Here is a 26,869-nt window from a genome sequence, read left to right on the forward strand (position 1 = left end):
AACACAAGAGGTTCTCTTTTGTTTATTTCTTGCCCAGCCACAGAACAGTACAAATAGGGGAGAGGGGGAGAAAACAGAAAGTAACCAAGTAACATCTGAAAATTGAGCATCTCATTTGCAGTAAAAGTAAAGTAAACAGCATTGATTCAATATGTTTAGAGCTGTAAAGCTTTTTTATTTCACTGCTCAGCATAAGACTAAATTGCCTTCAAATGGAGTGTCATCTGTTAGGTAAAGTCTTTAAAACTACACAATTCCACAACAATGCAAGCTGGACAGTGGTCTACTTGTTGGCATCTCTGACTCTGTAAATGACTTGGGTTTCAAATACTGAGTCATATCTGTGTGTAGTTTGCTGAATATGTGTGTGTTTGTGAGTTTTTCTTCTTTCTCTCCTGTAGTCCAAAAAAAACATGCATGTACACTGGATGGGTGACTTTGACTCTGTTTTTTTGTGTCTGTATAACCTTGTGATGGACTGATGAGGTGTCCTGGGTTTAGACCATCCCTCTGCTTGTGAAAAGTGGGGTTGGTTCCAGCACAATTTCATGACCTTGTACAGGTTGAAGTTGATGAAATGGGTGTATGAACAAAATAATGCACAGAGATAGCTTCCATCACTTCTGCACCTGTTATCACACTATAAACGAGTGTTTCTATAAGTGCAGTCTTTATCTAAATTGCATTTAAAAAAGATTAACTTCATTTTATGTCCTAAAACTTTAATATTATTATAATTCTGTTTCAAACAAACACACAAGTGTATCCATAAAGTGTTGCTTTTCTCTCCCCATCTTCTTTGCCCGTTTTTTGGCTCCTGTCTTGCATCAGTTATACCCTCTGCAGGGATACGCCTGCAGAGGGTATAACTTTGGGATGCAGAGTCATGTGCTCTGTATTCATCTCACTTTATGATTTATTAATACTCTTCCCTGATGCAGTACTAAGAATAGATTGGAGGTAGAGAGTGTCATGGCTAAAGAGAGCGTGCACAAGCCTGGAGAGATGTTTGTCCACTCAGCAGCTTTCTTCTGCATCAACATGCAGGTTGTGGGACCATGCAAAGAATCAGGTTACCTTAGAATGCAAACTATTCTGACTCGGCACTTAATTAACCAAGCAATGCAATACCTTGACACCCAAAATCAAAAAGTTATTTCTGATTAACAACTTGAACCTATTCTAGGTTTTAAGAATGCAAGTTTAAGTGGGCACTTTGTTTTTGTTACCTCTTGTTTTTCATCTCTTTCAGTATGAATACTTCAACGCAGTGCTGATCAATGAAGTGAACGAGGAAGGGAACAACGTAGAGCTTGGAGGAGAGTTCATCCTGCAGCCCAATGACCATTTTAACAACCTTTCAGTCAATCTGTCCCTCAGTGTTGTGCAGGTTCCCACCAACATGTACAACAAAGGTATGTTGACTGATTAAGAGCATGTGCAATAATATGTGTTTAGAGTCAATGCACTATTAAGCTGATTTCCCATCATTTTTGACTACACACATACAAGCGGCCATTTCCAATTAAATGTCTATTCAAACGTGCATAAACACGCATTTCGGGATTCCTCATACAAAACTCTCACAAAGCAAGTTTTTACATCCGTTTTTCTGCTCTTTTTACAAAAAAAGAGCAATTGAATGCGTGTTCACTGCTAAACCAGGCTAAACTTTGACCAATCAGGGACTCTGGTTTGGTAGTGATGCACATAATGCACTATAGAGGGCGTTTGCCATCTTGTAAGGCTCTGTCTACAATTCCAAAATTTCCCAGAAGTCTGTGCAAAAAAAACAGTATGTAATGATGCTCACTAGATTGGCGAATATATACCACAAGGCATTGTGTTTGAAAAATGTTTGCAAAAAAATTGTATTTAAATTTATTTTTTAAATAAAATATAAACTTTCATCTTCAGATTTCAGTGGATTCCCAAATGCTTGTCGCAAAACGCTCATATCAATTAGATTTTCACTTTGAGAAATCGATGACGTCATATTCGCCGTTAAAGAACAAAAAAAAAGTAGTGAGCATGGTGTCTGAGTTGCTTTTAAAATCCAGAACACTAGACAGTCCCGCGCTATATAGATTTTTCAGTAGTAAGGGAGTAAGGCGGGAATTTGGCAACAGCCTTCGTGTTTTGCGTGTCAAATGCTGGGTTTGTATGTAGCATTATAAGACCGAAACATACTCATAAGGAGTTTTAACAATTTTTAGCAAGTTCAATAAAAAACATTGTTCATTTTTTTGTAATTTTTAATAAAAGGACATAATTATACTGTCTAATGTAATTTTAAAAGCTGCTTTGAAACATTCTGGCTTTTACATTATTTGGTAATTTCTTTTTATTTTGTTCTTCTATATCTAATTTAAGCAGAAGTCAAACAGGAAATAGAAATTAATGTCACATTATATTAGTGCTCTATATCATTGTTTTGAGTCTTTTATTAATGGATTCTCATTCTGTCTTTCAAAAAGAGTACTATAATCTGGTTTATAGAATCTAAGCCTCTATCACGAGGTCCATTTAAGTTTATTAACTGTAACTCCTTGAATCCTTCTTACCATAAATTGACTTAATTAGCATTTAATTAAAAAAAAGGGTCTCTCAATTTAACATCTATTCAAATCCTACCAGAGAATTACAGGGCTTGCACTACCCTCCATGGACATAACATGTCGTGTCAGCTTGGCCCAGCAACCAGAAGCAATGAAGAAACACGAAGAGAGAGACATAAGCGTGCAAAAGTAAATGAGAAAGAAAGTAGGTTAAGTCAGATTGACGGGGGGACTGAGTAACAGATTAATTGCTATTAGGTAAAAGAATAAGGAGAGAAAAGGCGAGTAAGACTGCAGAAAGAGAGAGAGCACAACTAAATGAAAGAAGATGCAAGTCAAGTGAAGCTGTCCAGAAGGAAAAGAGCAAATGTGATTTGATTTAGAGGAAAAATAGCTGACTTGTTAGCCACGCATAAACATACCTGCACTCCAGACAAGACAGCTTTGTCTCACTATGATAGTGGTCTGGCCTAGCTGTGGGGCAGTCAGAAAAAGCGAATGGAGATGTCCTTGCATGACATCATGACTTGATCTTGAGAGAAATTCTATAGTAATTGTAAATAAAACCAATAACAGTAGACATTATCACAGTTAAAAAAGAAATTGAGCATTTATTTAACCCTAAACGTTTTGAAGGAATGACCTTTTGTGTTAATTTTGTAACACGTTGTTGTTGTTTCCTTACGGCCTTTCCCATCAGGGGTTGCCACAGCGAACGAGTCGCATGGTAAACTTGGCAATGTTTTACGCCGGATGCCCTTCCTGACGCAACCCTCTCAAAGCAACCGGGCTTGGGACCGGCACAGAAGTAGAGAAGGGAACAGTTAATTTTGTAACATAACAAACAGAAAAAAAACAACATACAAACTACTTCTAACCTTCCTAGCACCTTCCCTTCATGTTTGACGGATAGTTGGAACTGTATCCAAAGAGCCCAGAACAACCTCCAAAGACATTAAAGGTGAACTCCTAGATCAAGGTACATCAGTGTCAGATCGCACCATTCGTGGTTGTTTGAGCCAGAGTGGACTTCATGGGAGACGACCAAGGAGGACACCACTGTTGAAAGGAAATTATAAAAAAGCCAGACTGGAATTTGCAAAAGTGCATGTTGACAAGCCACAAAGCTTCTGGGAAAATGTCTTTTGGACAGATGAGACAAAACTGGAGCTTTTTGGTAAGGAACATCAGCTCTATGTTCGCAGACTCAAAAATGAAGCATACAACGAAAAGAACACTGTCCCTACTGTGAGACATGGAGGAGGCTCAGTTCTGTTTTGGGGCTGCTTTGCTGCATTTGGCACAGGTTGTCTTGAAGTTGTGCAAGGTAAAAGGAAATCTCAAGATTATCAAGGCATTCTGGATAGAAATGTACTGCCTAGTGTCAGAAAGCTTGGTCTCAGTCGCAGGTCATGGGTCTTCCAACAGGACAACAATCCAAAACACACAGCCTAAACCCCCCAAGAATGGCTGAGAGAAAAGCGTTGGACTATTCTGAAGTGGCCTTCAATGAGCTCAGATCTGAGTTCCATTGAACATCTGTGGAAGGAGCTGAAACATGGCATTTGGACACGCTAAAAGGTTATAAACGCACCTGTTGGCTCAAAAATGTTCACATGTCAACATGTACACAACACAAATACTGTTCACACATGCATACTCATGCCTTCAAACCAACTAGTGTGAAACATTTTATTCAATAACTCAAACTATTTGTGCAAAGGTGAGCTAACACCAGTGCTCAAGTGAGTCTTTATGTTCTTCTAAAATGGATGATGGGATGTAAGAAGAAGGAGGGAGAGTGCCCAGTCATCCCCACACCAAGACCCCCGCACAGCAACAGCGACAGCCAGAACCCCCCCCCCCAACACCCGCATGGCAGCAGATAGAGAACAACCGCCCCAGCAGGACCGCCACGGGGGCCCCCAGAGCCAGAGAGCAGGGAGGCATGGGGGGACAGAGAGTGCAGCTCCCTAAGTGGGGAGACCAGAGAGACTGAATTCTTTCAAAGTTACTTGAACTTTGGGCTGACATTTTTTCCAAGCTGATATGATCAAACAGGAGATTTCTGTATTGACTTACATTAGTATTTTTCTTGTTTTTCCAGTTTATTAAAATTGTTTTTTAGCAATACAAAGAGATGATAGATAATAATCCTCATTCTACATTGATGGCACTCATGTCACCAAGTACGCAAAGTGATGGTGAAGCCGTGATTGAAACCTTAAGCCAGACTGATAGATCGGCACATACCTGCTGCCAGAGAGCCTGGACAGGAGTGCAGAACCACAGTGCATGCATGTATCTGTCAGGTAGTTTACTGTCACAGTGCTCACAAATGTCTGAGTTACTGAAACCCATCTTGAACATCCTCTGTCCAGTGTAGTAAATTCTGTGAAGAGTTTTGAACTGGATTAGCTGCAGGTTTGTAATTTTTGTCAGTTTAAAGGTGTTTAGACAGAGTTCTGACCAGAAGCTTTCATCTGTGATGATGCTCAAATCTGCATCCCATTTTATTATCGGAAGTGAAATATTATTATCTAGGTTGCGTAAGAGTTTGTATATTTTGGACAGAGTTTTATTCATTGAAAAAAGTCCATTTGACTTGATAAAGTAATTGAGAAGTACTTGTAACAGACAACACCTTGCAAAAATACATATAGAAAAGTAACAAGGTTACGTTCCAAAGATAACGCATTCTGTAGAGGAGACACTGCACAGAAAAGCCAATCAGGATGCAGAACCCAGTGGACTGTAAAAAAAACAAAACAAATCATGCAAAATTTGAAAAAGAAATCTGCGAAACAGCGAGATCACAAAAGGTGAACTACAATAAAGCAAAAGAACATTGTAAAGTACAATAAAACATGCGGGGTAGGTAGGATTATATTGCGGGTAGGGTTAAAATGGGTTTTAGGGGCATGTGATTGCACATGTGACGGTAGTGTTGACAGACAGGTAGTGACATACATAGTACTTTTAGTAGTTGCAACTATGGTGATACTGCTATGTGTACTAGAACTAACAAATGTCTTGCAGGTTAAGTGGGTTTATAGTTAACTGCATAGCTCCCTGTTACACTGATAACACACAAAAAAAAAAAATTATGCCGTTTAAAATTATACATTTATGTTATTTGACAAATGTGACCCTCACGGAGCATGTCTAAGTTTAATAAACGCTTGAAGCCTCAACATTGAATGAGGCTATTTCTGTGAGAGAGAACCGTAAAAACTGATGAATAAAGTGAGGTACTTGATTTAGTGTCGTTTATCTTATGTCTTCTTGCTGTCTCAACGTTGTTCTGAACGAAAAAGTAAACCTGATTTATCCACATCATTGTAATGTGAACCGGCTCCCTGTGCTGCTGAAGAGCCGGCTGCACTGTCTGTACTTTATAAATTGTGCTGCATTGGTAGTGATGAATTCAACTTCAAATCCATGATAGCGTAGAATGTTATGACTGTAGAAATTGATTGCAGGAAGAAAACGCTACATCAAACATCTATCTTCCAACGGCACAATGCAACCAAAACACAGCCCACATAATTGTTTTTATGAGCTTACATGACAGGAACATGTACCAATGATGCAGTGAAGCCGAGCATGCGTTTACAGCTGGTCGATATGCTCTAAGGTCTACACAGTTCATCGCTCACATCTACGTGTATTCACATTCATGTGTGCACTGCTTATCAACTCTCCCCTCAGAGTTCTTTGTTCTTTTATTACTTTCTCCTTTCTTTCACCACACATAAGCCAATAACTTAAATAATGGAAGTATGCTAAATAGGGAAATTTGAAATTTCATTGTCACAGTTCTACTTTTTAATCTGAGTATGTGTGCATGCTTTCATTTGTTGAAGGACAGTGTCTTTGATAAGATTGAAGAAAGAACCAATTTAGTTGAGATGAGTATAATATAAAGCTTATGTGGAAAGTAGAGCTCATATTCCAGACTCATGATGAGTTTAGATTGTAACAGACACTCAAACTGCACCAGAAGTGACTGCATTGTTGTGTAAATGGAGGCCTGGATTTAATCCAGGCACCTCTCTACTCCACTAGCTTCACTAAAAATAATTAAATCATGACTTACTGACATCACTGCTGACAGGAAAACAATGTTGCTTCTGTAAAAGATGATGGAAAATCTATTTCCAACTTGTTTTTTACTCCATTGGTTCTTGTTAGAGAGTCTGTCTCTAATTATATTGTGCCTTCTTGCTTTTTCTCTAAAAGGTGAGTCTTTCTTGCCATTTGATTCTGGTTGTGTCTGTTCATCCTTGTCTTTTGCAAAACCAAGCCCTGAGCAGCTGTTGCCTTATCAGGACATTTATGACTCACGTTGCACACAAAACTTTTTAAGTTGCACATAAAACTTTCTAAATTGCAAGTGAAAATATTAAATATTTGCTTTTTAATAGTTTTTTATTCTGCTTTGATTTTTTTTTTCCGCTTTCAAATATTTTTTTTGCTTTCAAAAACTTTTTTTTGCTCTCTAAAACTTTTTTGCGTTTGCAAAACACGTTTTGCATGCATTGTGTCAAATCTCGCTTTTGTCCTATTTTTAGGGGCAAATATTGTGTCGAAAAAATAGTGTCGAAAAAACCGGAAGGGAATGTGTCCCGTTGTAAACAAACAAGGCGATCTTCCAAACGTGCTTTTATTAATGTAATGAATATTATGAAGTGCCTGTCCGCTCATCATTTTATATTTAATCCTTGTGGTCAGTGCTTTTTTTGTGGAAGAAGTACGGAGCTGGAAGAATAACCCAGTGTTAGGAGAGGCTAACAAACCGGGCTAACAACATTAGCCTTTTGATGGGCACAAAATCCAGGACTAACCATGCGGGAAACGCTGCAATCTGCATCCTGGCTGCACGTAAATGTCTGGGAATAACATCAGCCTTTATTTTGTCGGGGCACAACTAGAAACACAATTCCATGTGATTTTTTTTGAACAGTTTCTAAGGACTGAGCAGCGTTTCTGCTCTGAAAAGCTCACAAGCACTGTGTGCTCTGCTCTGTCCACGCGAGTCCGGCAGCCACTAACCCAGAGCGGCGGGTCGGCTCGCAGTCCGAATTCTCACACATAACAAAACAACAAAACGCACACGTAACAAAGCACCCTCCCCTCAAACACATTAAGAAATCCAGCTGCTCTGCTCAGAGAGGTTCACTCCGTCCACTGGCACCGGAGCCCAAATGCAGAGTTCGGTTGATGCCGGGTCCAGACGTCAGTGGACACGCATCCCTCTGCATCTCCCTCGTGAGGGGTGAAAGAGAGGGGAGAGCCAGCGGGACGAGACTGGAGCGGCGCTTTACGTGGGGCGTCCGCAGAGCAGCTGATCGGTCCCGTATGAGCTCCAATGCTTTCTCTCAGTGAAACACCGTCTATGCATGACGTAACCCAGAGCAGTAGTGACATACGATCGGAATGACCGTTTACATGCTCCACGATCGGATAAACGATCGCTATAACCCACTTATCTCGATCGGAAAAGAAATTTTGATCCGAATGACTCGAGTCTGACCGGGGCAGAGTATTCCGAACGGCGTGTTTACATGACGCATTTTCTTTCCGATTGCTGCAAATACGAAACACGACTCGTCTTGCTTGGGGTGAAGTCCTCCCGCCGTGTTCACCATCCATTCGGCTCTCACCGACACATTATACTGGAAAGCTATGAAAGCTTATAGTACTGTTGCACTTTGACAAATTCGCACACGGGTACACAACAATGTTGTGATGTCTTTGTCACGCGTTGAAATACCAAACGCCTGTCTTTTACCCGAAATCCGCTCCTATTTACTCAAAACTAGCAACTCAACAAAACTCCCCACAACAATAACACGACCGACAGGAAGTTGTCGGCCTTACACTCGAAACACGGAAGTTAACCGGAAGTTCTATCGTGCACGTAGGCTATTGGTTAGAATCTGGACCAATCACCAGCTGTTTGATGGCAGCTTTGTTACGTCAAACTGAAACTTAACTCAGCAAAATCAAAGATAGGAAAAAGTGAGATGACACACAACACATGCAAATGTTTTTTTGGCGGTGGCAATAGTGGCAGTTTTATCACGCTAAATCGCACTCAAAGTGGTCAGCAAAATCAAATATACGAGAAAAGCGTGATTTGACACAACGCATGCAAAACATGTTTTGCAAATGCAAAAAAGGTTTTTGAAAGCAAAAATTTTTTTTGAAAGCTAAAAACAATTTGTGAGCATATTGAAAAGCAAATATTTAATATTTTAACTTACAACTTAGAAAGTTTTGTGTGCAACGTGGTGGCAGAAATATCACTCCATACTTTCTGAGCCTGAAAATGAAAAATAAACTTTTAGAATAGGATACAAAGAACAATTATGTAAATCCCTGACTTGGATAGTTGGCAAAGCCCATTTCATATCTTAATAAAAATACTGCACATATATATTAAAAAATGCACATAAATATGAAACGATATTGTTTGCAAGTTAATACTATTTAGGGAGCAAAAATTACGAAAATGGAATAATCGATGTTTCTGGGTAAACAAACACAGATGTGTCACACAAAAATTCAACTCTAAAGTAGGAAAGACTTTGTGTTATATTCGTTTCTTCTTTTGTTTTGAGAAAGATGAATGTTTTGGGGTTTGTTCTGGCTGCTTTGACAATAACACACTTAAGGGACAGCCATGGTACAGACGTCGGGTGGTCGACCGTTGATCGGAAGATCACATAATTGTTTCCTGTTTTGCCCACCCCATCTGTTGTGCTGTCCTTGGGCACCAAACCCCACAACGCCCCTGGTGGTTACAGGTTGGAGCAAGTGTTAGGCAGCAGAGCTGTCATCAGTGTGTGAATGTGTGTAAATGGGACTGTGACTGTAAGGTGCTTGGGGTTTTGGCCTTTTACCCTTTTTTAAAAATAAAAATAAATGAATAAAAAAATTATAATCATTAATTTTAAATAAGTTTGTGTAATATAATTCAATTATTCAGACTTTATTTATAAAAGGGCTTTCCATGCCTTGCGCAACTCAAAGCGCTTTACATTTAATAACAAAAAACGTACACGGTATTACAATAAAAATCCAACCCACCCTTCACCCTCCCCATTCCCCTCCATTAACACATACTACCCATGACCACACACATTGATTGCTTAGAAAAGTAGCTTCTAAAAGAAACTTAAGGCTTGGTTCTGCTGTGAGGAAACGTTATTTGGGAATCTTTTCATGCCATCTCGGCCATAGGAATATCGGGGTCCACTCCACACCCGAGAGGCTGCAATTTTGAACTCTAACCGCCCCAGCAAGGGCCACAACCGCGGCAACAACCAGTGACCGAGCCAGCAAGTCCTGGCAGAAAAGAGCCCCACAAGAAACACTGGGGCTCAAATCATAGAAGGATGCTAAAATCAAATACATATGATACATAGAAACATAAAATTGAGAATGAGATTAAATGCATAAAATACAATTAAATAGATAAAATAATATATATTAAAAACTAATAGAATAAATATGCAAATAAGATCAACGATAAGCAAAATTTAAAAATGTGGGTCTTGAGCCTCTTCTTAAAAACCTCTACAGTCTCTGTGGCTCTGAGACTCTCCAGCAGGCTGTTCCAGAGGTGAGGGCCATGATGCCAGAATAAAGGCTCACCACAAGTTTTGGTCCTCACCTTAGGGACAGCTAAAAGGCCAGCACCGGAGGAGCTCAGGGTCCACGATGGTTCATACTTTAAAGTAGATGACTTAAATAAGAAGGTCCAAGACCATTAAAACATTTATAAACTATTAAAATAATCTTAAAATCAATTTTGAAACGCACAGGGAGCCAATGCAGCAATATTAAAATGGATATAATGTGTTCCCGCCTGCTGGTCTTCATCAGAACTCATGCCGCAGAGTTCTGCAATAGTTGTAAGTTTGAAGTTTTAATGTGTGGATTAAAAAAAGAATCCCCAGGTTCTCACACATTGAGAAAGGTTTATAATTCTCTCTTGTCTTCATAATCGATGATTGAAATTTCAGTTTTGTCCTGCTTGATATGTAGAAATTTTTCTGCCTTACATGATTACAATTTAAAAGAGTGTTAATAGGTTTAAGGTCATCAGGAGACACAGTGATGTAAAGCTGTGTATCATCAGCGTAGCTGTGAAAGTCGACGCTGTGTCTCCTGATGACATCTCCAAGAGGCATCATATACAAGTTAAAAAGGGCAGGATCTAAAATTGACCCTTGGGGAACTCCACATCTCATTTCATGGATTCCTGAAGAGCATGTACTCATACTTACATAAAAGTGTCAATTTGTCAATTTGTCCTTTTAAAATTTCTAGATGAATAATTTATTTAGTCTTGCTGTTTCTCCTCTCTGCTCTCCTGCAATTCTGTTTCAGATGCTTAATGTCATCAGTCTTCCATGGCATTTTAGGAGTGGTTCTTACTGTTTTTGTCTTGAATGGAGTCACTCTATGGAAGACTGTAGTCTGTTATTAAAATGATCAACGATATAATCACAGGGTACAGGACAAATCTGAGCAGGAGTTTTCTTAAAATATCATAACACTTTAATTATTCTGGGTATACTATTGTTGAGATTAATTATCCATTTTAATAAATGTGACCTGGCCAAGAAAACAGTGCAGACAATGTTATATCTAAGAAAAAAAAAAACTCAAAATAATATAATGGTAATATATACATTACGAAAGTTTATAAAAAAAAAAAAAGATTTTGAAAATAATTTTTGGTCTTTGTACCTTATTGATTAAGATTTTTACAGTACGGAAGAAAATAGACCATTTTCTTGCTTAAATTTTTTTCCAAATGCATTTTTCTGTTCCTGTCTTTTTAATCTGTTCAAGAGTCTTTCAGCATCTTTCTCTAATGAACAGGTTCTTGAACCAGTCTTTGGACTTGAAATACATAATTCATGGTGTGTGAATGAGCAGAGAGGAAAGATCACCCACTTAACCTTCTCTTTCTTCCCGTTTGTTCTGATGGCCATCCCTTCTGGTCTGTCTTTGTAATCTTTTTCTTTAGATTCTGCCATTGTTAATGGAGTATACTGGTCTGAGGCGCTCAACAAAGTGTTTGTGGATAATTTTGAGAGAGATCCTTCCCTCATATGGCAATACTTCGGTAGTGCCAAAGGCTTTTTCAGGCAGTATCCAGGTAAGTGTGTGACTGTTGCAGGTGGGCTCACTGACTGTGTTCACAGTTGGATTGATGCCTTGGTAAAGCAGAATATCAGATGTGTGGGAATCTTTAGTGGCAGACAGACTGTGACAGGGGGAAAAAGGTTGGATCAGGGAGGGAGGTTGATGGAGGCTAGGTGGGAGGCAAAAACGGAGGAGATTGGTTAAAGTGAGAGAGTGCAGCTGCTGCAAAATAAAAGAGCATGAAGAGGATGGAGAAAAACACTTGAAAACAAGTGAAGTGGCATCGGTAGAGACAAGTGAAGCATAAGACATTTGAATTGGTGGATAAATGGAAATTTCTTTTTCACATCCATCAGTTGAACTTTTAAAAGTTCTTTTTGAAAACATGTTTATTAGTTTGAACAGCAGTCTTCTAATTGTGTTTTGCTTGCAAAGTCATTGCAGTTTGAAAACCTGAGGGAATATAATTAATGCTTCTTAATTCCTTGGAACACATTTAAACAAAGACAATCACACAAATGTTTATTTAAACAACTACCTTTACTGACTTTTTCTTGAACGATGGACTGAAAGAAAATGCCTGCTTTAGTACCTGTGTGCATATGTGCATGTATAAAATAAAACAATTGTGGTTTAAGACATCTCATTCTTTGTTCTGAATCAGCAGGTTACTAATAGTTGCTTTCAACTGGAATCTTTTGAAGGAATCAAATGGAAGCCAGATGAACACGGGGTCATAGCTTTTGACTGTCGGAATCGGAAGTGGTACATCCAGGCAGCCACCTCCCCAAAGGATGTGGTGATCCTGGTTGACGTCAGTGGCAGCATGAAAGGCTTAAGACTGACTATTGCCAGGCAAACAGTTTCCTCCATTCTGGACACTCTTGGGGATGACGACTTTTTTAATATCATTGCTGTAAGTCAATGTAAATGTCTCGATCAGACACGCACACAAACACAAACTCTCATCTCTCCTTTCCTTTTTACATGATGAAAAATGCTGGAACAAATCAGCCCTTTTACAGTCATGCCAGTAACTAATTACCAGTCATTGGGATGAACATTTAAAATGCATAGGAGGTTGTTTCTGCTCTGTTTTTCCTCAGGAATCACATCCATTGTGTTCACATTTCAGGCCTTTAAAGCTTTTCAATTGTATGGTCAAATCTCATATTTGTTTGGGTTGCAAGCTGCAAATTTTACAACCACGTCTTCATGCCCTTGCTGTTTGTACGGAGATATTTGAGAAAAACTTACCAAAAATTGCCTTCTTAAGAGGCACTGAATTATGAAAACTTGAAAGTTTGGAAGTGTTATGCTATGTTAATACCTATTATTTGAACTAATTGCACAGTAGTACTAAAAACAAAAGAACAAGAACAAGAACATGACATTCAGAGAAAACCAGTCTTCTTAAACGCTGGTTTGACAAAAGGCTGATTTTTTTCTGTAGCATAATGCAGTACACTCTTGACTTCAAATAAACAGGCGCAGATTAGTGAACAATTAAAGGCTTTGGAAGAAACCAGTTTACATAGTTTTTTTGTTACTTTGAAGTTTAATTCATAATGATGCATAAAATGGCAAGAATTATCATGGAGTGCCAGGCGTCAGGTTCAGAATGCTTTTTACAGCAGGTTTAGGCTTGATCAAAGTTTGTAGAATTGTAAATGTCTAAAAAACCTTCAAAACATTGTGTTTTTAAAATAAAGCAGTCTATTTTGTTTCACCAGTACAATGAAGAATTGCATTATGTGGAACCCTGCCTGAATGGAACACTGGTTCAAGCAGACGTCACCAACAAAGATGTATGTTTCTTTTTCCTTTTTCCTTTTATTGTTTTCTTCTGTGAACTATGAGCCAGTTTTGAGTTTTTGGTTATTTATGTACTGTAGAAAAAATGAAAAACGAGATAAGAAGTTTAGATTTAGATTTGATTGAAGTGTGCATTTAAAATCAGATACAGTAGAAATGTGGGGTAGAAAAAGAGGAAAATATCATTTTCTCGTTGAAGATGGGGAAGTAAAGGTTCCCTAGCCAGTTTCTGAGAGAAATTGAACAGAGTCCTAAGCACTTTTCCTGGAGATGGCTTTGAACCACACAAACAGTTGAGTAGATGAGTGTGACACTAAGTGAAAAACACCCTGCATCCTTACAGCACACTACTAAACCAGTGGGCTGTTTTTAGACAAATGCGTCATCCATTCTCCTGTGTTCATTCATGCTCTTTGTAAACACACTCTTTACAATGTCTATTTACACTAAGATCAATAGGTTTGACTTGATTTAGCAAATTTAATTAATAGAATTTGGAGAAGAGCATAGTAGATCAGTTTAGAAACACCTACTGGAGTGCTGTATTCATATATTATGATAACACCATAATAGATGGATGGCATTGCTGTGGCACAGTCTCCTGAATCGTTTTAAGGCCCGTTCACACCGGGACGAATTTCGGCGGCGATTTTCGCCGACGTTTAACGCCTCGTGACTAAACAAAGGGCACCAATGAGAGTGTGCACACTGACGCGAAAAAACGTCACGCGTCAAAGCGTCAAAAAAAAAAAACGCCTCGGGTTCGTTTTTTTTTGACGCCTCGCGTCGAAATCTATTCGACCAATGAGAATGGCGCTTTTGCACACGTGTCTGGAGCTTCTGAAGTTACAGTAAAACACAACTTGGGGGCGCTCAAACACAAAACTTCCTTGCTGAGCACACATACCAGCGGAGAAGATAGACGCCAAGTAGCGTCTACACTGCCGCGGAGAAATAATGACGGACATTCTAAAATATCCCCGAAACCAAGCACCAGTTGGAGCAACTGGTGCTTGAAATATTCATGTTTTCTTTGTATTATTCTGACAAGCGCGTAAATACTTACTCTCTTCTTCTGAGCGAAAAGCGACTTTAAGAAGCGTAAAGTTGCGCAGCGCCACCTTGTGTACAGGAGTATTTCTGTTTACATTAAGCGCCATCTAATGTCAGGGAATGAAATTGCATGTTCGCTCGGCTCATCGTCAGCGAAAATCGCCTGGGTGTGAACACAAAAAACGTGGCGAAAAACGCTGGCGAATAACGTCTGGCGAATATTCGTCCCGGTGTGTACGGGCCTTTAGGTGCAGCACTCACACTAAAGCTACACTTCCAGGTGCCCACTTAAAATTCCATCTCCCTGGATCCAATCACCTTTGTATTTTTAAATTCCATTAAAAATAAATTGCTTACCTCCATTAGTTCAGGCCAAACCTCAGGATGCAACAGCATTGACCACTTTCTACACACCATCTCCATTGACTGAAAATATGTGTATGCATGTGTTGGGTGTAAGGTAAACTGTGAGATAATTTTTAGTTACTAGTTTTAATTAGTTTGAGTCAGCCATCAAACCCAAAAGTACTTTTTACACCTGCAGACAAGGCAGATACTTTTTACTTTACCCATGGACAGGAAGCTTTCAGTTTGGATGCTTGGCTCTACTGACATGTCTTTGCAAAATGTACGATTCTTTTTTATCTGTAATTGTTTATTAGAATGTCAAGACTTCCATACATAATAACCATCTGTTGGTGGTTTGATTCCATTGAAGGTTGGGGGTTCTTTCCAAGGCTTGGGAGCTTGAAGGTCCTGTGCAGGATCTTAGCTGTTCCTCTGACTGCACTTTTTCTAGATCACTGATGTTTTTCCTTAAATTTGAAGAAGCCATTCTTCTACTGTTCAGGTGTTCCAGTTACCACGTGAACTATTGCCTTCACCTTCCACATTTTTTCAAGCTCTCTTTTCTTCTGCTTCTGTTTGTCACTGTTACATACCCTGCAGGGATTTGTCTTTCCATCATAGTTTTTGCTCTTTCTTTTCTTCCTTCTTGGGTGTCTGCTATCTGGTTGTGAGGGGTTGTAAACTAGCAGTATGGCGTTTCATCTCTGCCATAAAGTGAAAGAAGGGTAAAGACATCTGAGCGGGCATGTTCGGGAACTTATCATAGTTTCTATATACAGTACTTTCACAACCATAAAGGGAACATAAAAGTCTTACATTTTCTCCAAAATGTACAGAGCAGCCCTAATGTGTTTCTGGTTGATCTGACTGGCTGAAATTTGCATGTCTAATCCAGCGAGGCAGCGGGGCGGAACTTTCTTTTTGAGGCTTTAATAGAAAAGAAATGGCGGCTGTAATGTGGATTAAAACGGTAACAAATGCAGTGATTTTCACATGAGAAAAACTTACAGCACAAAAAAACCCGCTGCACTTTCTTACCTTGTTCTTGGGTCGTTGGTTAACGTTTTAATCCACGTTATATCCACCGTTTTTTCTATTAAAGCCTTTAACACTAACAGGGGTGGCGAACAAGTTTGACACAAAGAGCCGAAATTTTTAAATGTGAGAGTCAAAGAGCCACACCACGCACTGACCTGCCAGACATACACACACAAACACGCAATTAAAGCCATTATTTTCCATAACACACTCCTTTACTTACAATACAACAGCACTGGATTAAACTCCACAGTTTCAGTTATGGGTGTTTTTTTTCTGTATAGAACGTTAACACATACCGGTAAAACGTGCATGCTGGTGTGTGTTTTAAAAAGGCAGCGAGTGCAAAACTGAGTTGGTTGTGATTTATTTTTTCAGTCATCAATCAGCATCCAAAAATCCATCCAAGTCCTCATCTTCTGTATCTGAAATGAAGCCGGGCTACATTTCTATCAAACACCCCAACTTCCCTTTCGTCATCGTAAGAGTCCGTCTCATTGCCGCGCGGCTCCAAAGATCAGTGCAAGCAGATGCGTCAGCCCCAGCTTTAGTTACAGTCCAAAAGTGTGGCGTAACTCGCCTGTTGCTGCGTCCCAGTAAAAGGAGCGGAGGATGGACAGCTTTTCATTGCAGCCGGCTTGCTGCATGTCTGCATTCACAGCTTGAAGCGAACAATTCTGAAATTCAGAAAAACGATCTTTTTTCTTTAGAAATGCGTTTGTAGTTCACTCTGTGTTAATACAAAATGATTGAGACACTTGGTGACACATTTGAACGTTTATCAGAAGAGTTATTGAGGGCGTAAGTCCAAATCTGTGAAGATCTTTCTAACCGAACTGCAGCTGCTCTATTCCTCCTATATTCCTCCGCGTAGCTGATAGCTTGGAGTTTAAACTGTGCTTCATAATCGAGTCTCTTTGCATTTCCAGGGTTTCCAAAACGAAGTTGTTCTGCACTGTGCACATATCTGCACCTTTGGGGTGGGTGGGGGTGGGGGGGTCTCCTTTCATGTGCTCACCTCTCTCCGTACCGTTCTCATGCTGTTCTCTCCTAGGTCCTCTTTACCAAAGTCACACAACAACACATTAGGGCCGCGCTGTACAATTTGGAGAAAATGTAAGAATTTTATGTTCGCCTTATGTTGGAATTGTAAAATGTGGGGTCGCCCGGTTAGAATTGCGCCTGCACGGTTGTAAGGTTCCTCCCTCAGTTCCTGAATACGCCCGCTCAGTTGTCTGTACGCCCTTTCACTTTATGGAATAGATGAAATGCCATATAGCAGGAGAGTATAAAGGGCTGATGGGAAATGAAGGCATGTTTACTATGTGTCAACAGTCCTGCTGACAACTCAGAACCGGACTGCTGCTCTGCAGAAAACTAGTAGCTTTTTTCTTTTTTTTTCTAATAAGAACATAATCATATTTAAAAGACCACTGGGATCACTTTTAAAATAGATAAAATGATGATTGGAGTGGTATTTTAAACAACATGAAGGCTAAGTAAGGGTAAGTGAGATGCAGGCATCCCCCCAAACACTGCACAAGAGGCCTGTTAGTTGTGTTCAAGTGATAAATGCCCTTGCACACCCGTTGCACGTTGTGTGCTTGCAGCCTGACTATTACAAATTATGAAAGAGAATCAGAGTGTAGTGTTGTATGGGCGTCCTACTAGCACTTACATATTAATGGCACACCTAGTGCACGCAGCATATGCATGCGGTCAGTAAGGGGTCAGTATGCGCACCTTACCAGCGATTAGAGTACGGTGTAAAGGCACTGTACAATAGTATCATTGTAACAGCAAAACTCTGTATGACGACTTGCATTATCCTGAAAAATACTTCACGATATACTTACCACACCCACAGCAATTGTAATTGCATTTTCATGATGTCCCTCAAGGTGGCCGCACACACCTTAAGGGACACACCTGCGCTCCCTTTTAGTTGTAGCCGCACCTGTCTACCACCCTCCATGGGCCCTGTCAACCCAAAAACCGGCAGCACCCATATGGGTCAATCCCCGTCCGGGTGCATGTGACTAAGGCTACGTTCACACTGCAGGGCTTAATGCTCAATTCGGATTTTTTGAAAAAAATCCTTTTTTCTTTTTTCGCAAGCCCGTTCACATTTCCAAGTAAATCCGAACTTTTGTGATCTCCAGTGTGACCGTGAAACGACTCAGAATTGACCCGCATGCGCAGAAGAGTACTCAACGATGAACGCCGTCACTCGTTTGCGGAAGTAGCTAACGTTAACATGGATGTCAACAACAGTGTTGTCAACACTGAAGCTCTTTTTGCAGTATTAAATTTATTTTCACAAAGGAGCCAGCACAATTACAATCTTCTCATTTTAAGAAGGCATTGGAGCCAGGATCGTCTGTACCCACTGTTGTGGAATGGGGATGTGTATGTGTTGGGGCTGCGCGCGCGTGTGTGTGTAAGAGACAGGAGAAGAGCGAGTGCAGCGGTAGAGAATGGGGGTGGGGGAGCAATGTGGGTACGCATTCATGTTGTGTGTTGCGGAGGAAGGAGAACGGTCATAGAAGAAGATTTCCCCCAGAATAAATGCTATGGACTCTTTATTAACCCGTTCTGGAGAATCCTGGAGAATCTAAGGGTCAGAACCGGGAGGAGGAGGAGGATCCGCCTTGGGTCCCCTGCGCTTCTGACCACGGTCGGAAAGGGGAGAAAGAAAAAAAAAAGTAATCGCGGGAAAGGTTCAACACCACGCTCGGCCATTTAGCTGGAAATGTTTTCAAAAATCACCCGGTTGCGATTAGAGCCCTGGAGTTTGGCCTCAATAGAGCTGTCACCCAAATATCAATCCAATCAGTGACCTCGCTTCCCTTCCACTGACTGGTCTCAGCAGCATCGTCCGCCATGGTTGATGTTTATGTTCTCGCTCCCGCCTACTTCAATGCAGTATGATGAAGTTTGTAGCGTATCAATGACGTACAGGTCGGATTCATGTGGCCTGGCCTGTCAGACGGCGGTCGCATTTGAAAAGATCGGATACGTATCGGATTCAGGACCACAGAGCCAAGTGGCCTGGGTCACATTTGAAAAGATTGGATCTGTGTCGTTCAGACTGTCATGAAAAGATTAGATACAGGTCGCATAGGGGCAAAAAAATCGGAATTGGGTCGTTTCAGCCTGCGGTGTGAACGTAGCCTAAGACTTTAGCCACATGCGCCTGAACAGGTGCATGTAGCTGATGTCTTAGTACAGGTGCTTGAGACTAAGAAATTAGCCACATGCACCCGAACAGGTGCATGAGACTAAGACATTAGCTCTGAGGGTCTATCCTGTTTTTGACATCCCTTAAATTATGTAAATTAGAACGAAAGGGAACTAAATTAGAAAAGTGTGTGATGCCAAAATATATTGGTGGATTATGGAGGAAGACTCAATGAGGCTTACAAAAATCTTGCTTTTAAATGTAAACGATTTCATGTTGAGCAAGCGTTTTAGCTTAAAAGCAGCATCCTCAACATTGTATACACAAAGAACTTCAATATTCTACTTTACCACTGCATGGTAGCATGGATTGAATTTTACCTATTTTATTTGTGCAGTGTGTACGTTTATGGATGTGCGTGCGCACATATAATTCTGCCTCTTGTAGTGAAAGAGCTCTGATATGACCTTAATGCTTGTAAAGAGACTGTTCTGCTCCCATCAGAAAAGAGCAGAGAAATGATAAAGTGACTATTATAATCAAAAGTGAAGAAAAGGAAGGTAGAGAAAGATTAAAGGCTTTGAGGGTGTGGGCAGAGTCTAGGTCAGAAGGGGTTTGATGGTTGTGTGTGATGTTATTACGCATGCATGATGAATTTGTGTGGGAATTGTGTCTAAAAGTTGTTGTTTTTTAAAGTGAATTTCTTTGAGGAAGAAAAGTGGAACCTTAGTCATTTGGGGTTATTAAAAGAGCAACATCAGGATGTAAACAGCTCTTGATGAGACTGAGCTGTCTGCTTTAGTACATCTGTGTTTCTGTGTGTTGCTCATCAAGGCAAATACTGGGGCAAACATGTGAAAGCCTTTGGGCTGATGACATCATTAAACTAGTCATGGATTGTTAGAGAGGAAATGTACCTTTGATGGCACAATCAGATGTATGAACAGGCACAGCAACACAATTAACAACACACATGTGCACCAGCTAGAACAAACAGCTATTTAAAATGAGGGGAGCAGAAAACTGGACAGAATCTAGTAGTTATTTCACATGAAATTTTAATTTGTTTCACCATAATGGAACAGCTTATCTGGAAAAAGCCCAAAGAGCAAAGAAGTTGTCAGTCACTCAGATCAACATTTAGATGTTTAATCCTTTCCTTCAATAATATTCCCTTAACAGTTATTTTCTTTTCTTTTTTACATAAAAAGAGGGGAAAAAACACCCTAAAATAAATAAGTTAAGTTCAGTATTTTTCAGCCTGTTCTTGTCTTGGCCAATTATTCCAGTAAGTTCTGATGATTTAACTTCAATTTAGTGTGCATAACACCGTAACCATGATGGTGTTTGTGTCCCCCCCCCCCCCCCCCCCCCAGCATTTCCGTGAACATCTTGACAAGCTGTTTGCTCAAGGCATCGGCATGTTGGACTTAGCACTTACTGAAGCCTTCAGTCTTCTTGGGGATGTAAGTATCACACTGACGGATGACGTATATAAAGCATACATGCACATACATGCATACATGAAGTGTGATTCATATCAGTGTTTACTGAACTAAGAAGGTTTTCCAAGTATCATCAATAGGCACTCGATAAATACTCGATAAAATAATCTGCACTTGATCTAATAGGGAACAGATTATAGTAACTATGCAAAAATGAAGAAATAACATAATATATGTGAAAATATATAAATTAGCTTTTTCCCACTCCATTTTAAGAAGCAACTCAAACTTTTTTTACTTTAATTGATAATCATTATATTTAGTGAGTCTAATGAGATGTGTGTGTAATGTGTGCATTACTGCCAAAATAATGCTTATGAGTACAGGTAAATACATTGGCAAGAAGGTTGCATCACCTTTAAAGAATTTGTTAATTTTTCTTTGTTATAATCAATGTATTAGTTGGTATCTGAAATTAGTTTGATATATGTGTTTTGTACATTTTTATTGCATTATTCAGTTATTTTTTAATGCTTGAAATTAATCAATAAAATCTAAATCTAAAACAAATAGGTCGGTTTAGCTTTGATGAGAAGCTCAGTTTGCAAAAGACAGAAAAACAAAGAAAGTAGGCATGAAACTCAAACTGAATGACATACACTCTAATATGAAGGCCCAAACACACATTTATCTTTTGTTTTTCATTCTGCATGACAAGGAACTGGACACTGCATTGTGAATTTCATCAACTTTTCACTGGCAAAGCCTTTTATCCGTGTGCACTCTTTTTTGTTTGTTTTCTAATGTTGTGTTGTGAAGCCATGCAATGTGACATACAAACTTGTTTAACATTTTTCTAATCTGAACTAAAGAGACTCTTTTCTTTTTTTTTTCTTTATGTCCAGTTCAACAAGACCGGGAGGGGCAGTGAGTGCAGCCAGGCCATAATGTTGGTGACAGATGGGGCAGTCGATACATATGATGCTATCTTTGCCAAGTTTAACTGGCCAGATAGGAAGGTAATGCTTGACACACACCTCATTATTCTCCATATTTATTAAGGTTAGCAGGCCTGTGTTTCACATGAGCCTTTATTCACAACTTTTTGAAGCTATAAAAAAATATCTAAAAAGGACACATCCCTGTGTCCCAAATGCATGTTAAATTACAATTGCTCCCCACTCAAATACTAATTTTCTAGTTTTTATTAAGACCTTTTGTGCTTCACAAGGAGAAGCGTAATGGATTAGTTTATAGTTTTAACCCTCGCCCATGCTGACATAATCTGACCTTTGAATGGGATAACATTTTATCATTTCATTTTAAATCTAACAACATACTATTTTTAAGTATTTGGTTGCAGGAATATGTCAAAGAACTTAAAAAAGCGTAGTAAAGTGCTGCACAGAAGAGCTAGAGATCATAACCAGTAAAACCCTTTTCCTTTGGAATTTTGTGCTATTCTTCACAGACCTTTCTGTACAGACCCACCCCAATGGAAATCATATTTTTGCTCTTTTTAACATATTCTTGTCACAAATTTCTTATGATGGTTGACATATATAAAATAACTTGAGTAGATGAAAACTGTCCAAGGAAATTCACAATGTCAGTTAAAAAAACAAAAACAAAACATTGCTCCATCAATCTCTGTTTTTCTCCTGGGGCCCTTTGTTTTGTGCATTAGACACCAGTGCAGGTTTCATAAACGCTGTTTTATTACTCTGCTGAACTTTTTTCCCTGCTTTAAAGCAGTCTTAAAAAATACCACCCTGATCAGATCGGAGATTGTTGTTTTTCACAGGGAGCCCTCAAGGGATCTTGAACTTTTTAGCCCTTTTATTCCAAGCATGCAATTATGCACCGTTCGTTAATAGTTTTATATGGCATCTCTCCCATAAAAACAGGAATAGTGATTGTTGGCCTGCATTTTTTTATAGATGGAATTTGAAATTCAGTCAAGTCGATCACTTTTGCTGTAAAAGGACCTTCTACTTTGACTGTCTAAAGACCTAAAAAAAACAGTTTTAGAATAGCCTTAAATTGTTAAAGATTTCTTCCATCTCAAGCTACGTTCACACTGGGCATGTATGGTGCTTTTAGGAACACACTGAACGTGGGTTCTTGCATTTAGCATTTGGTGTTCACACTGAACTATTGCTACCCGATACTAGCCCTAATATCTACAGTTGAAAGTGTCAGGTAGGGGGGTTGATGAAGGTCCCAAAACTCAGAGACGGGAGGCACACGGTTCCAAGTCAAGGGGTTTTAATTCCATAAACAAAAGCGCTGCCGAGCAGGGGAAAAAAAAACAAAAGTAGCTTTTGCTGTAAACAGGTAAACAGGGAAGGAGCCGGTCATGGAAATGACTGGATGAACCAGCACAAGAAGAAGGCAGAGACAAGACATGTATACAAACAGGACTGACGAGACACAGGTGAAATCGATCAGGAGAGATTGGGACCAGGGAAGTAAAACTCAAAACTAAAACATACAGGAAACCTTCAAAATAAAACAGGAAGCAGAACTCAAACATGACAGACACAAAATGGAAGCAAAAACTAAGGCAAAAAAAAACAAACCATTACAGGAAGTGGCTTGGTGCAAAATGTCAAAGTGGTGTAAATCTCGCTAATCTTGCTCCAGGTTTTTTCTATCACACCTCTATTCCAATATATGAAAGACCTGGTGTCATAAAATTCCAGCCGGGCAGAAACTGCAATCAATAATTTCTTCCTTGTGATCACTTTTCAAATGATTGGCTTTTCCTTTTTTTTCATTCATGATGAATGAAAAAAAAAAGGCTTTTCCATGTTTTCAAAAAGACACTACCCATGCATCACTACTAAATCTGAGTCCCTGACTGGTCAAAGTTCAGCGGGTTTAACTTTCAATGCGCATTCAATACATACAACAGATGTAAAAACTTACGTAGCGATGCGTAAATGCAAGAGCTTTGAACGCGGAGGCCTAAGACACGCATACACACACGTTTACATAGACTTTTTAATCGAAGGTGGGTACTCGAATGCGTGTTTCAGAGCCCGGTGTGAATGTAGCATAAGAGTTGAAAAGATTGTGATGTCATTATGATGTCCACATAATTTCTTGCCAGGTTATATTTTACTTACATGTAGCAGAAATATGGAATTTTAATTCTAAGTATTTCTGTCATAGCGCTAAATATTCTGAAGGTTTAATATTTGACCATTTTTGTTTTCTTCTTTTTTGGTGCAATTTGGATTATGAATGCATGAATAAGTAAAGAGTATTCTGCACAGGTTAATGAAATCATAAAGCACACCTAAATGTTGGAAGGGGGTTAAATTTTGCAATATTGAAATATCAATTAAGTTGAGGTGGAGATTTAAACTTCTCACTTAACCTTAGATGCAGGTCTACAGTTGTGGGCACTGTGATAAGATGGCACAACAGTTTTTTTTTTTTTTAAGTTTGGAGATATTTATAGTAAAAATGTTCTGTCAGCTAAGATGGATGTGTGATCTGTATTAAAAATTGTCAACAACTCCAAAGACCCCTTCCTACTAACTCTTGCCTTTAAGCAGTTAGCTGAGAGGGGGCAAGGTAAGTAGATCCATTTAAAAGAACTCCAACTGTTAATAGTAGTCTTCTGTCTCTGTCACACACTACAGTGGGTCTACCTCACTCTCTCTCTTCTTCCATTGATACTTTTTAATGGCTTATCTCCAGCCAGCCTTGTCGCTTCACCGCCACACAACATCACGCTGAGCCCGAAGGCAGGCTTTGGGAAAACTGAATATAAAAAAATAAGGTCATGAATATCTTTTGTGATTTATTGACAGATGTCACTTAGGTGATAAACTGTGTAGTGACGAAAAGTCAAAAGAAAAGAAAAGAAAATCTAGATTTTTGGGTCATTTTAGCGTGAATATGTCGAAATAATCTCATAAATGTCTTATTGTTGGTATATTTTTCAAAAACGTGTTACTGTGGAGTCAAAATAATAAAATGTTCTTAAAAAATTAAAATAAATGTGACAATTCTTTCTTTCTTTCAATTTGACATTATTATGAACAACTATTCCAACAGGGATGTGAAAAAAAGATGATTTGTAATAATATATTTAATCAAGTTAGAATGTTCATGTATAGCATGCACATGTTTACATTTTTGTGTCAATGCATCAGTTTATGTATACAATGTATACTTCATATTTTTTTTCTAAATATTACAAGACCCTTTTTTATGCCAAATTGATTTTATACACATACACAGTATTTACATATACATAACACGGTTGCAAAAAAACTAGAAAAAGCTTTAAATAGATATCAAGGTGTTTTTCTAACTCCATCTTTAAAACCTTTAGTCTGACACTTGGTTGGCTCTCAAATATTGAAAGTCCGAAAGTTTAATTTATATTGTCTAAATGGTTTTACAAATGAAAAGTTTGTGGCATTCTAGATGTTTAAGAACCTCTAGAGAAGTGAAGCAGGACCACCTTGTAAAGATGGAATAAGAATTTAGTTAGCAGTTAGCACATGTTTGCCAGATGGGCTTACTGTAAGCCTCATTTTGCACTGGAACACTGCTGTCCTGTGTAGTGTTGCCTCTGTGAATACTGTCTCTGCTCTCTAGCAACACATTATCTGCTGCCACCATTTCACAGTGCATACTAAGGCTTTAGCTTCATCCTTTGCCAGCATATTTTACTGCTGTCTGAAAGCAAAAAAAAATAAAATAAAGGAAAGTGGCATAGCTGTGTTCTACTGTGTATAAAGAGAAAACCTTGGATGTAGTTCTGACCTTCGCTTGTGTTGGCAAAAACTGAAAAACAAAAGAAATCACAGTCCTGTCTGTGGCTTCACTTACATGTTACTCTGAACATTGCCATCATAATATTTTTTAAATAGAAAACTCAAGCAATTATGTTATTATTATTTTTTTTTAAAGTTTTCTCACATAAAAGTTGATTAGACCAAAGTTTTGTATTTTAAAGGAGCCATCTGTTTGTTTGTTTGGCTCTTTTTCTATATTGTAAAGACAAAAACACAGTAACAAAACTTTTTTTTTCTCACTTTACATCAAGGGAACTTACAAAAACATAAAAGTACACATATTTGACTGCTTTACAAAAAGCAAACATTGCTGTGTAAATTGATTTGGCAAATAACAGATAATATGATGCATGTAACACTTCAGGAAGGTGGCATATATATTGGATTATTTGAATCATTCGTTCAAACAACATAAGCAAATGTCCTTAACCGATACCTAAATCTTTGTTACAAAGGCTCGTACCCATAACCCATGTCAGCACATTTGTGCATTCATGCTCACGGATACGTGCACGGATGCAGTCACTGTCAGACTTGAGAGAAATGGTGAAAAATGGAAGCATGCAAACTACAGCAGCTGCACACCCAGAGGCTTGCATCTGCTCTTGTCTGGCAACATTGCTCTTTGTACACACACACACACACACGCACACACACACACCCACACACACACCCACACACACACATACACATATGTACGCACTCACCTGTCTGCTACACCTGCAACAAAACTGGTGTGTAAAGTTAGAAATGGCTCTTATTTGGAAGTGGCTCCTGACATGGATTTAATAAAAAAAAAAACATTTTCTTTTTTTTTAGCTTTTTCCAGTTTTATATTTGTTCATCCCAAACTGCATTTCACTATCCTTCAGTTGAGTTAATGAAACATTGTTTAAATCACAAAAACTAAATGAAATCAAAAGGAAAGATTAAAAAAACTTGCATGTCACTGTCAAAACTATTACAAAAGATTAGCACTCACTAGACTACAGTAGACAAAGAAAAAGCCTCTTTCCAGATACTGAGTGTTATCTGGTGAAGTGGTCTATAATAATAAGAGTTTAAAATGAACCGCTGGAACTGTCTTTTTTTCTTTGTCTCCATAGGTCAGAATCTTCCCTTATTTAATTGGTCGAGAATCTGCCTTTGCAGAGAATCTGAAGTGGATGGCCTGTGCCAACAAAGGTGGGATCTGAACCCTGTTTTCTCTTAATAAACTGTCACTCCAATGAAAATCTGACACATTCTAGAGAACGTGTATATTTTAAGCTTAGAGCATTGTTTATCAAAAAACCTGCACCTTTTGTGATGTGGCATTTCTATCAGTGATCAGTGTACTGTACAGAAACGGGTGTGTGTATAGTTCAATTAGAGCTATTACATTTAGCTGCTTTGAGTGTGGTCACAGTTGTCTCATTGTGCAGAACACTTTTCATCAGCTTCTAA

The 26,869-nt window shown here is 39.0% G+C and overlaps 1 protein-coding gene across 3 annotated transcripts in view; it reads left to right on the plus strand.

The window, feature by feature from the left end:
• Positions 1-26,869, plus strand: part of LOC101159822 (voltage-dependent calcium channel subunit alpha-2/delta-3) — a 126,107-nt gene that overhangs the window by 51,386 nt on the left and 47,852 nt on the right. For all 3 annotated transcript variants that reach the window (XM_023956644.1, XM_023956645.1, XM_023956646.1), the window contains exons 5-11: positions 1,253-1,415; positions 11,605-11,736; positions 12,428-12,639; positions 13,457-13,531; positions 20,535-20,624; positions 21,509-21,622; positions 26,530-26,608. In XM_023956644.1, coding sequence (XP_023812412.1) covers positions 1,253-1,415; positions 11,605-11,736; positions 12,428-12,639; positions 13,457-13,531; positions 20,535-20,624; positions 21,509-21,622; positions 26,530-26,608 — 865 coding nt within the window. The remainder of the gene's footprint in view (positions 1-1,252; positions 1,416-11,604; positions 11,737-12,427; positions 12,640-13,456; positions 13,532-20,534; positions 20,625-21,508; positions 21,623-26,529; positions 26,609-26,869) is intronic.

This window comes from Oryzias latipes, chromosome 7 (genome assembly GCF_002234675.1).
Source record: "Oryzias latipes chromosome 7, ASM223467v1".
In the NCBI taxonomy this organism is placed as follows: domain Eukaryota; kingdom Metazoa; phylum Chordata; class Actinopteri; order Beloniformes; family Adrianichthyidae; genus Oryzias; species Oryzias latipes.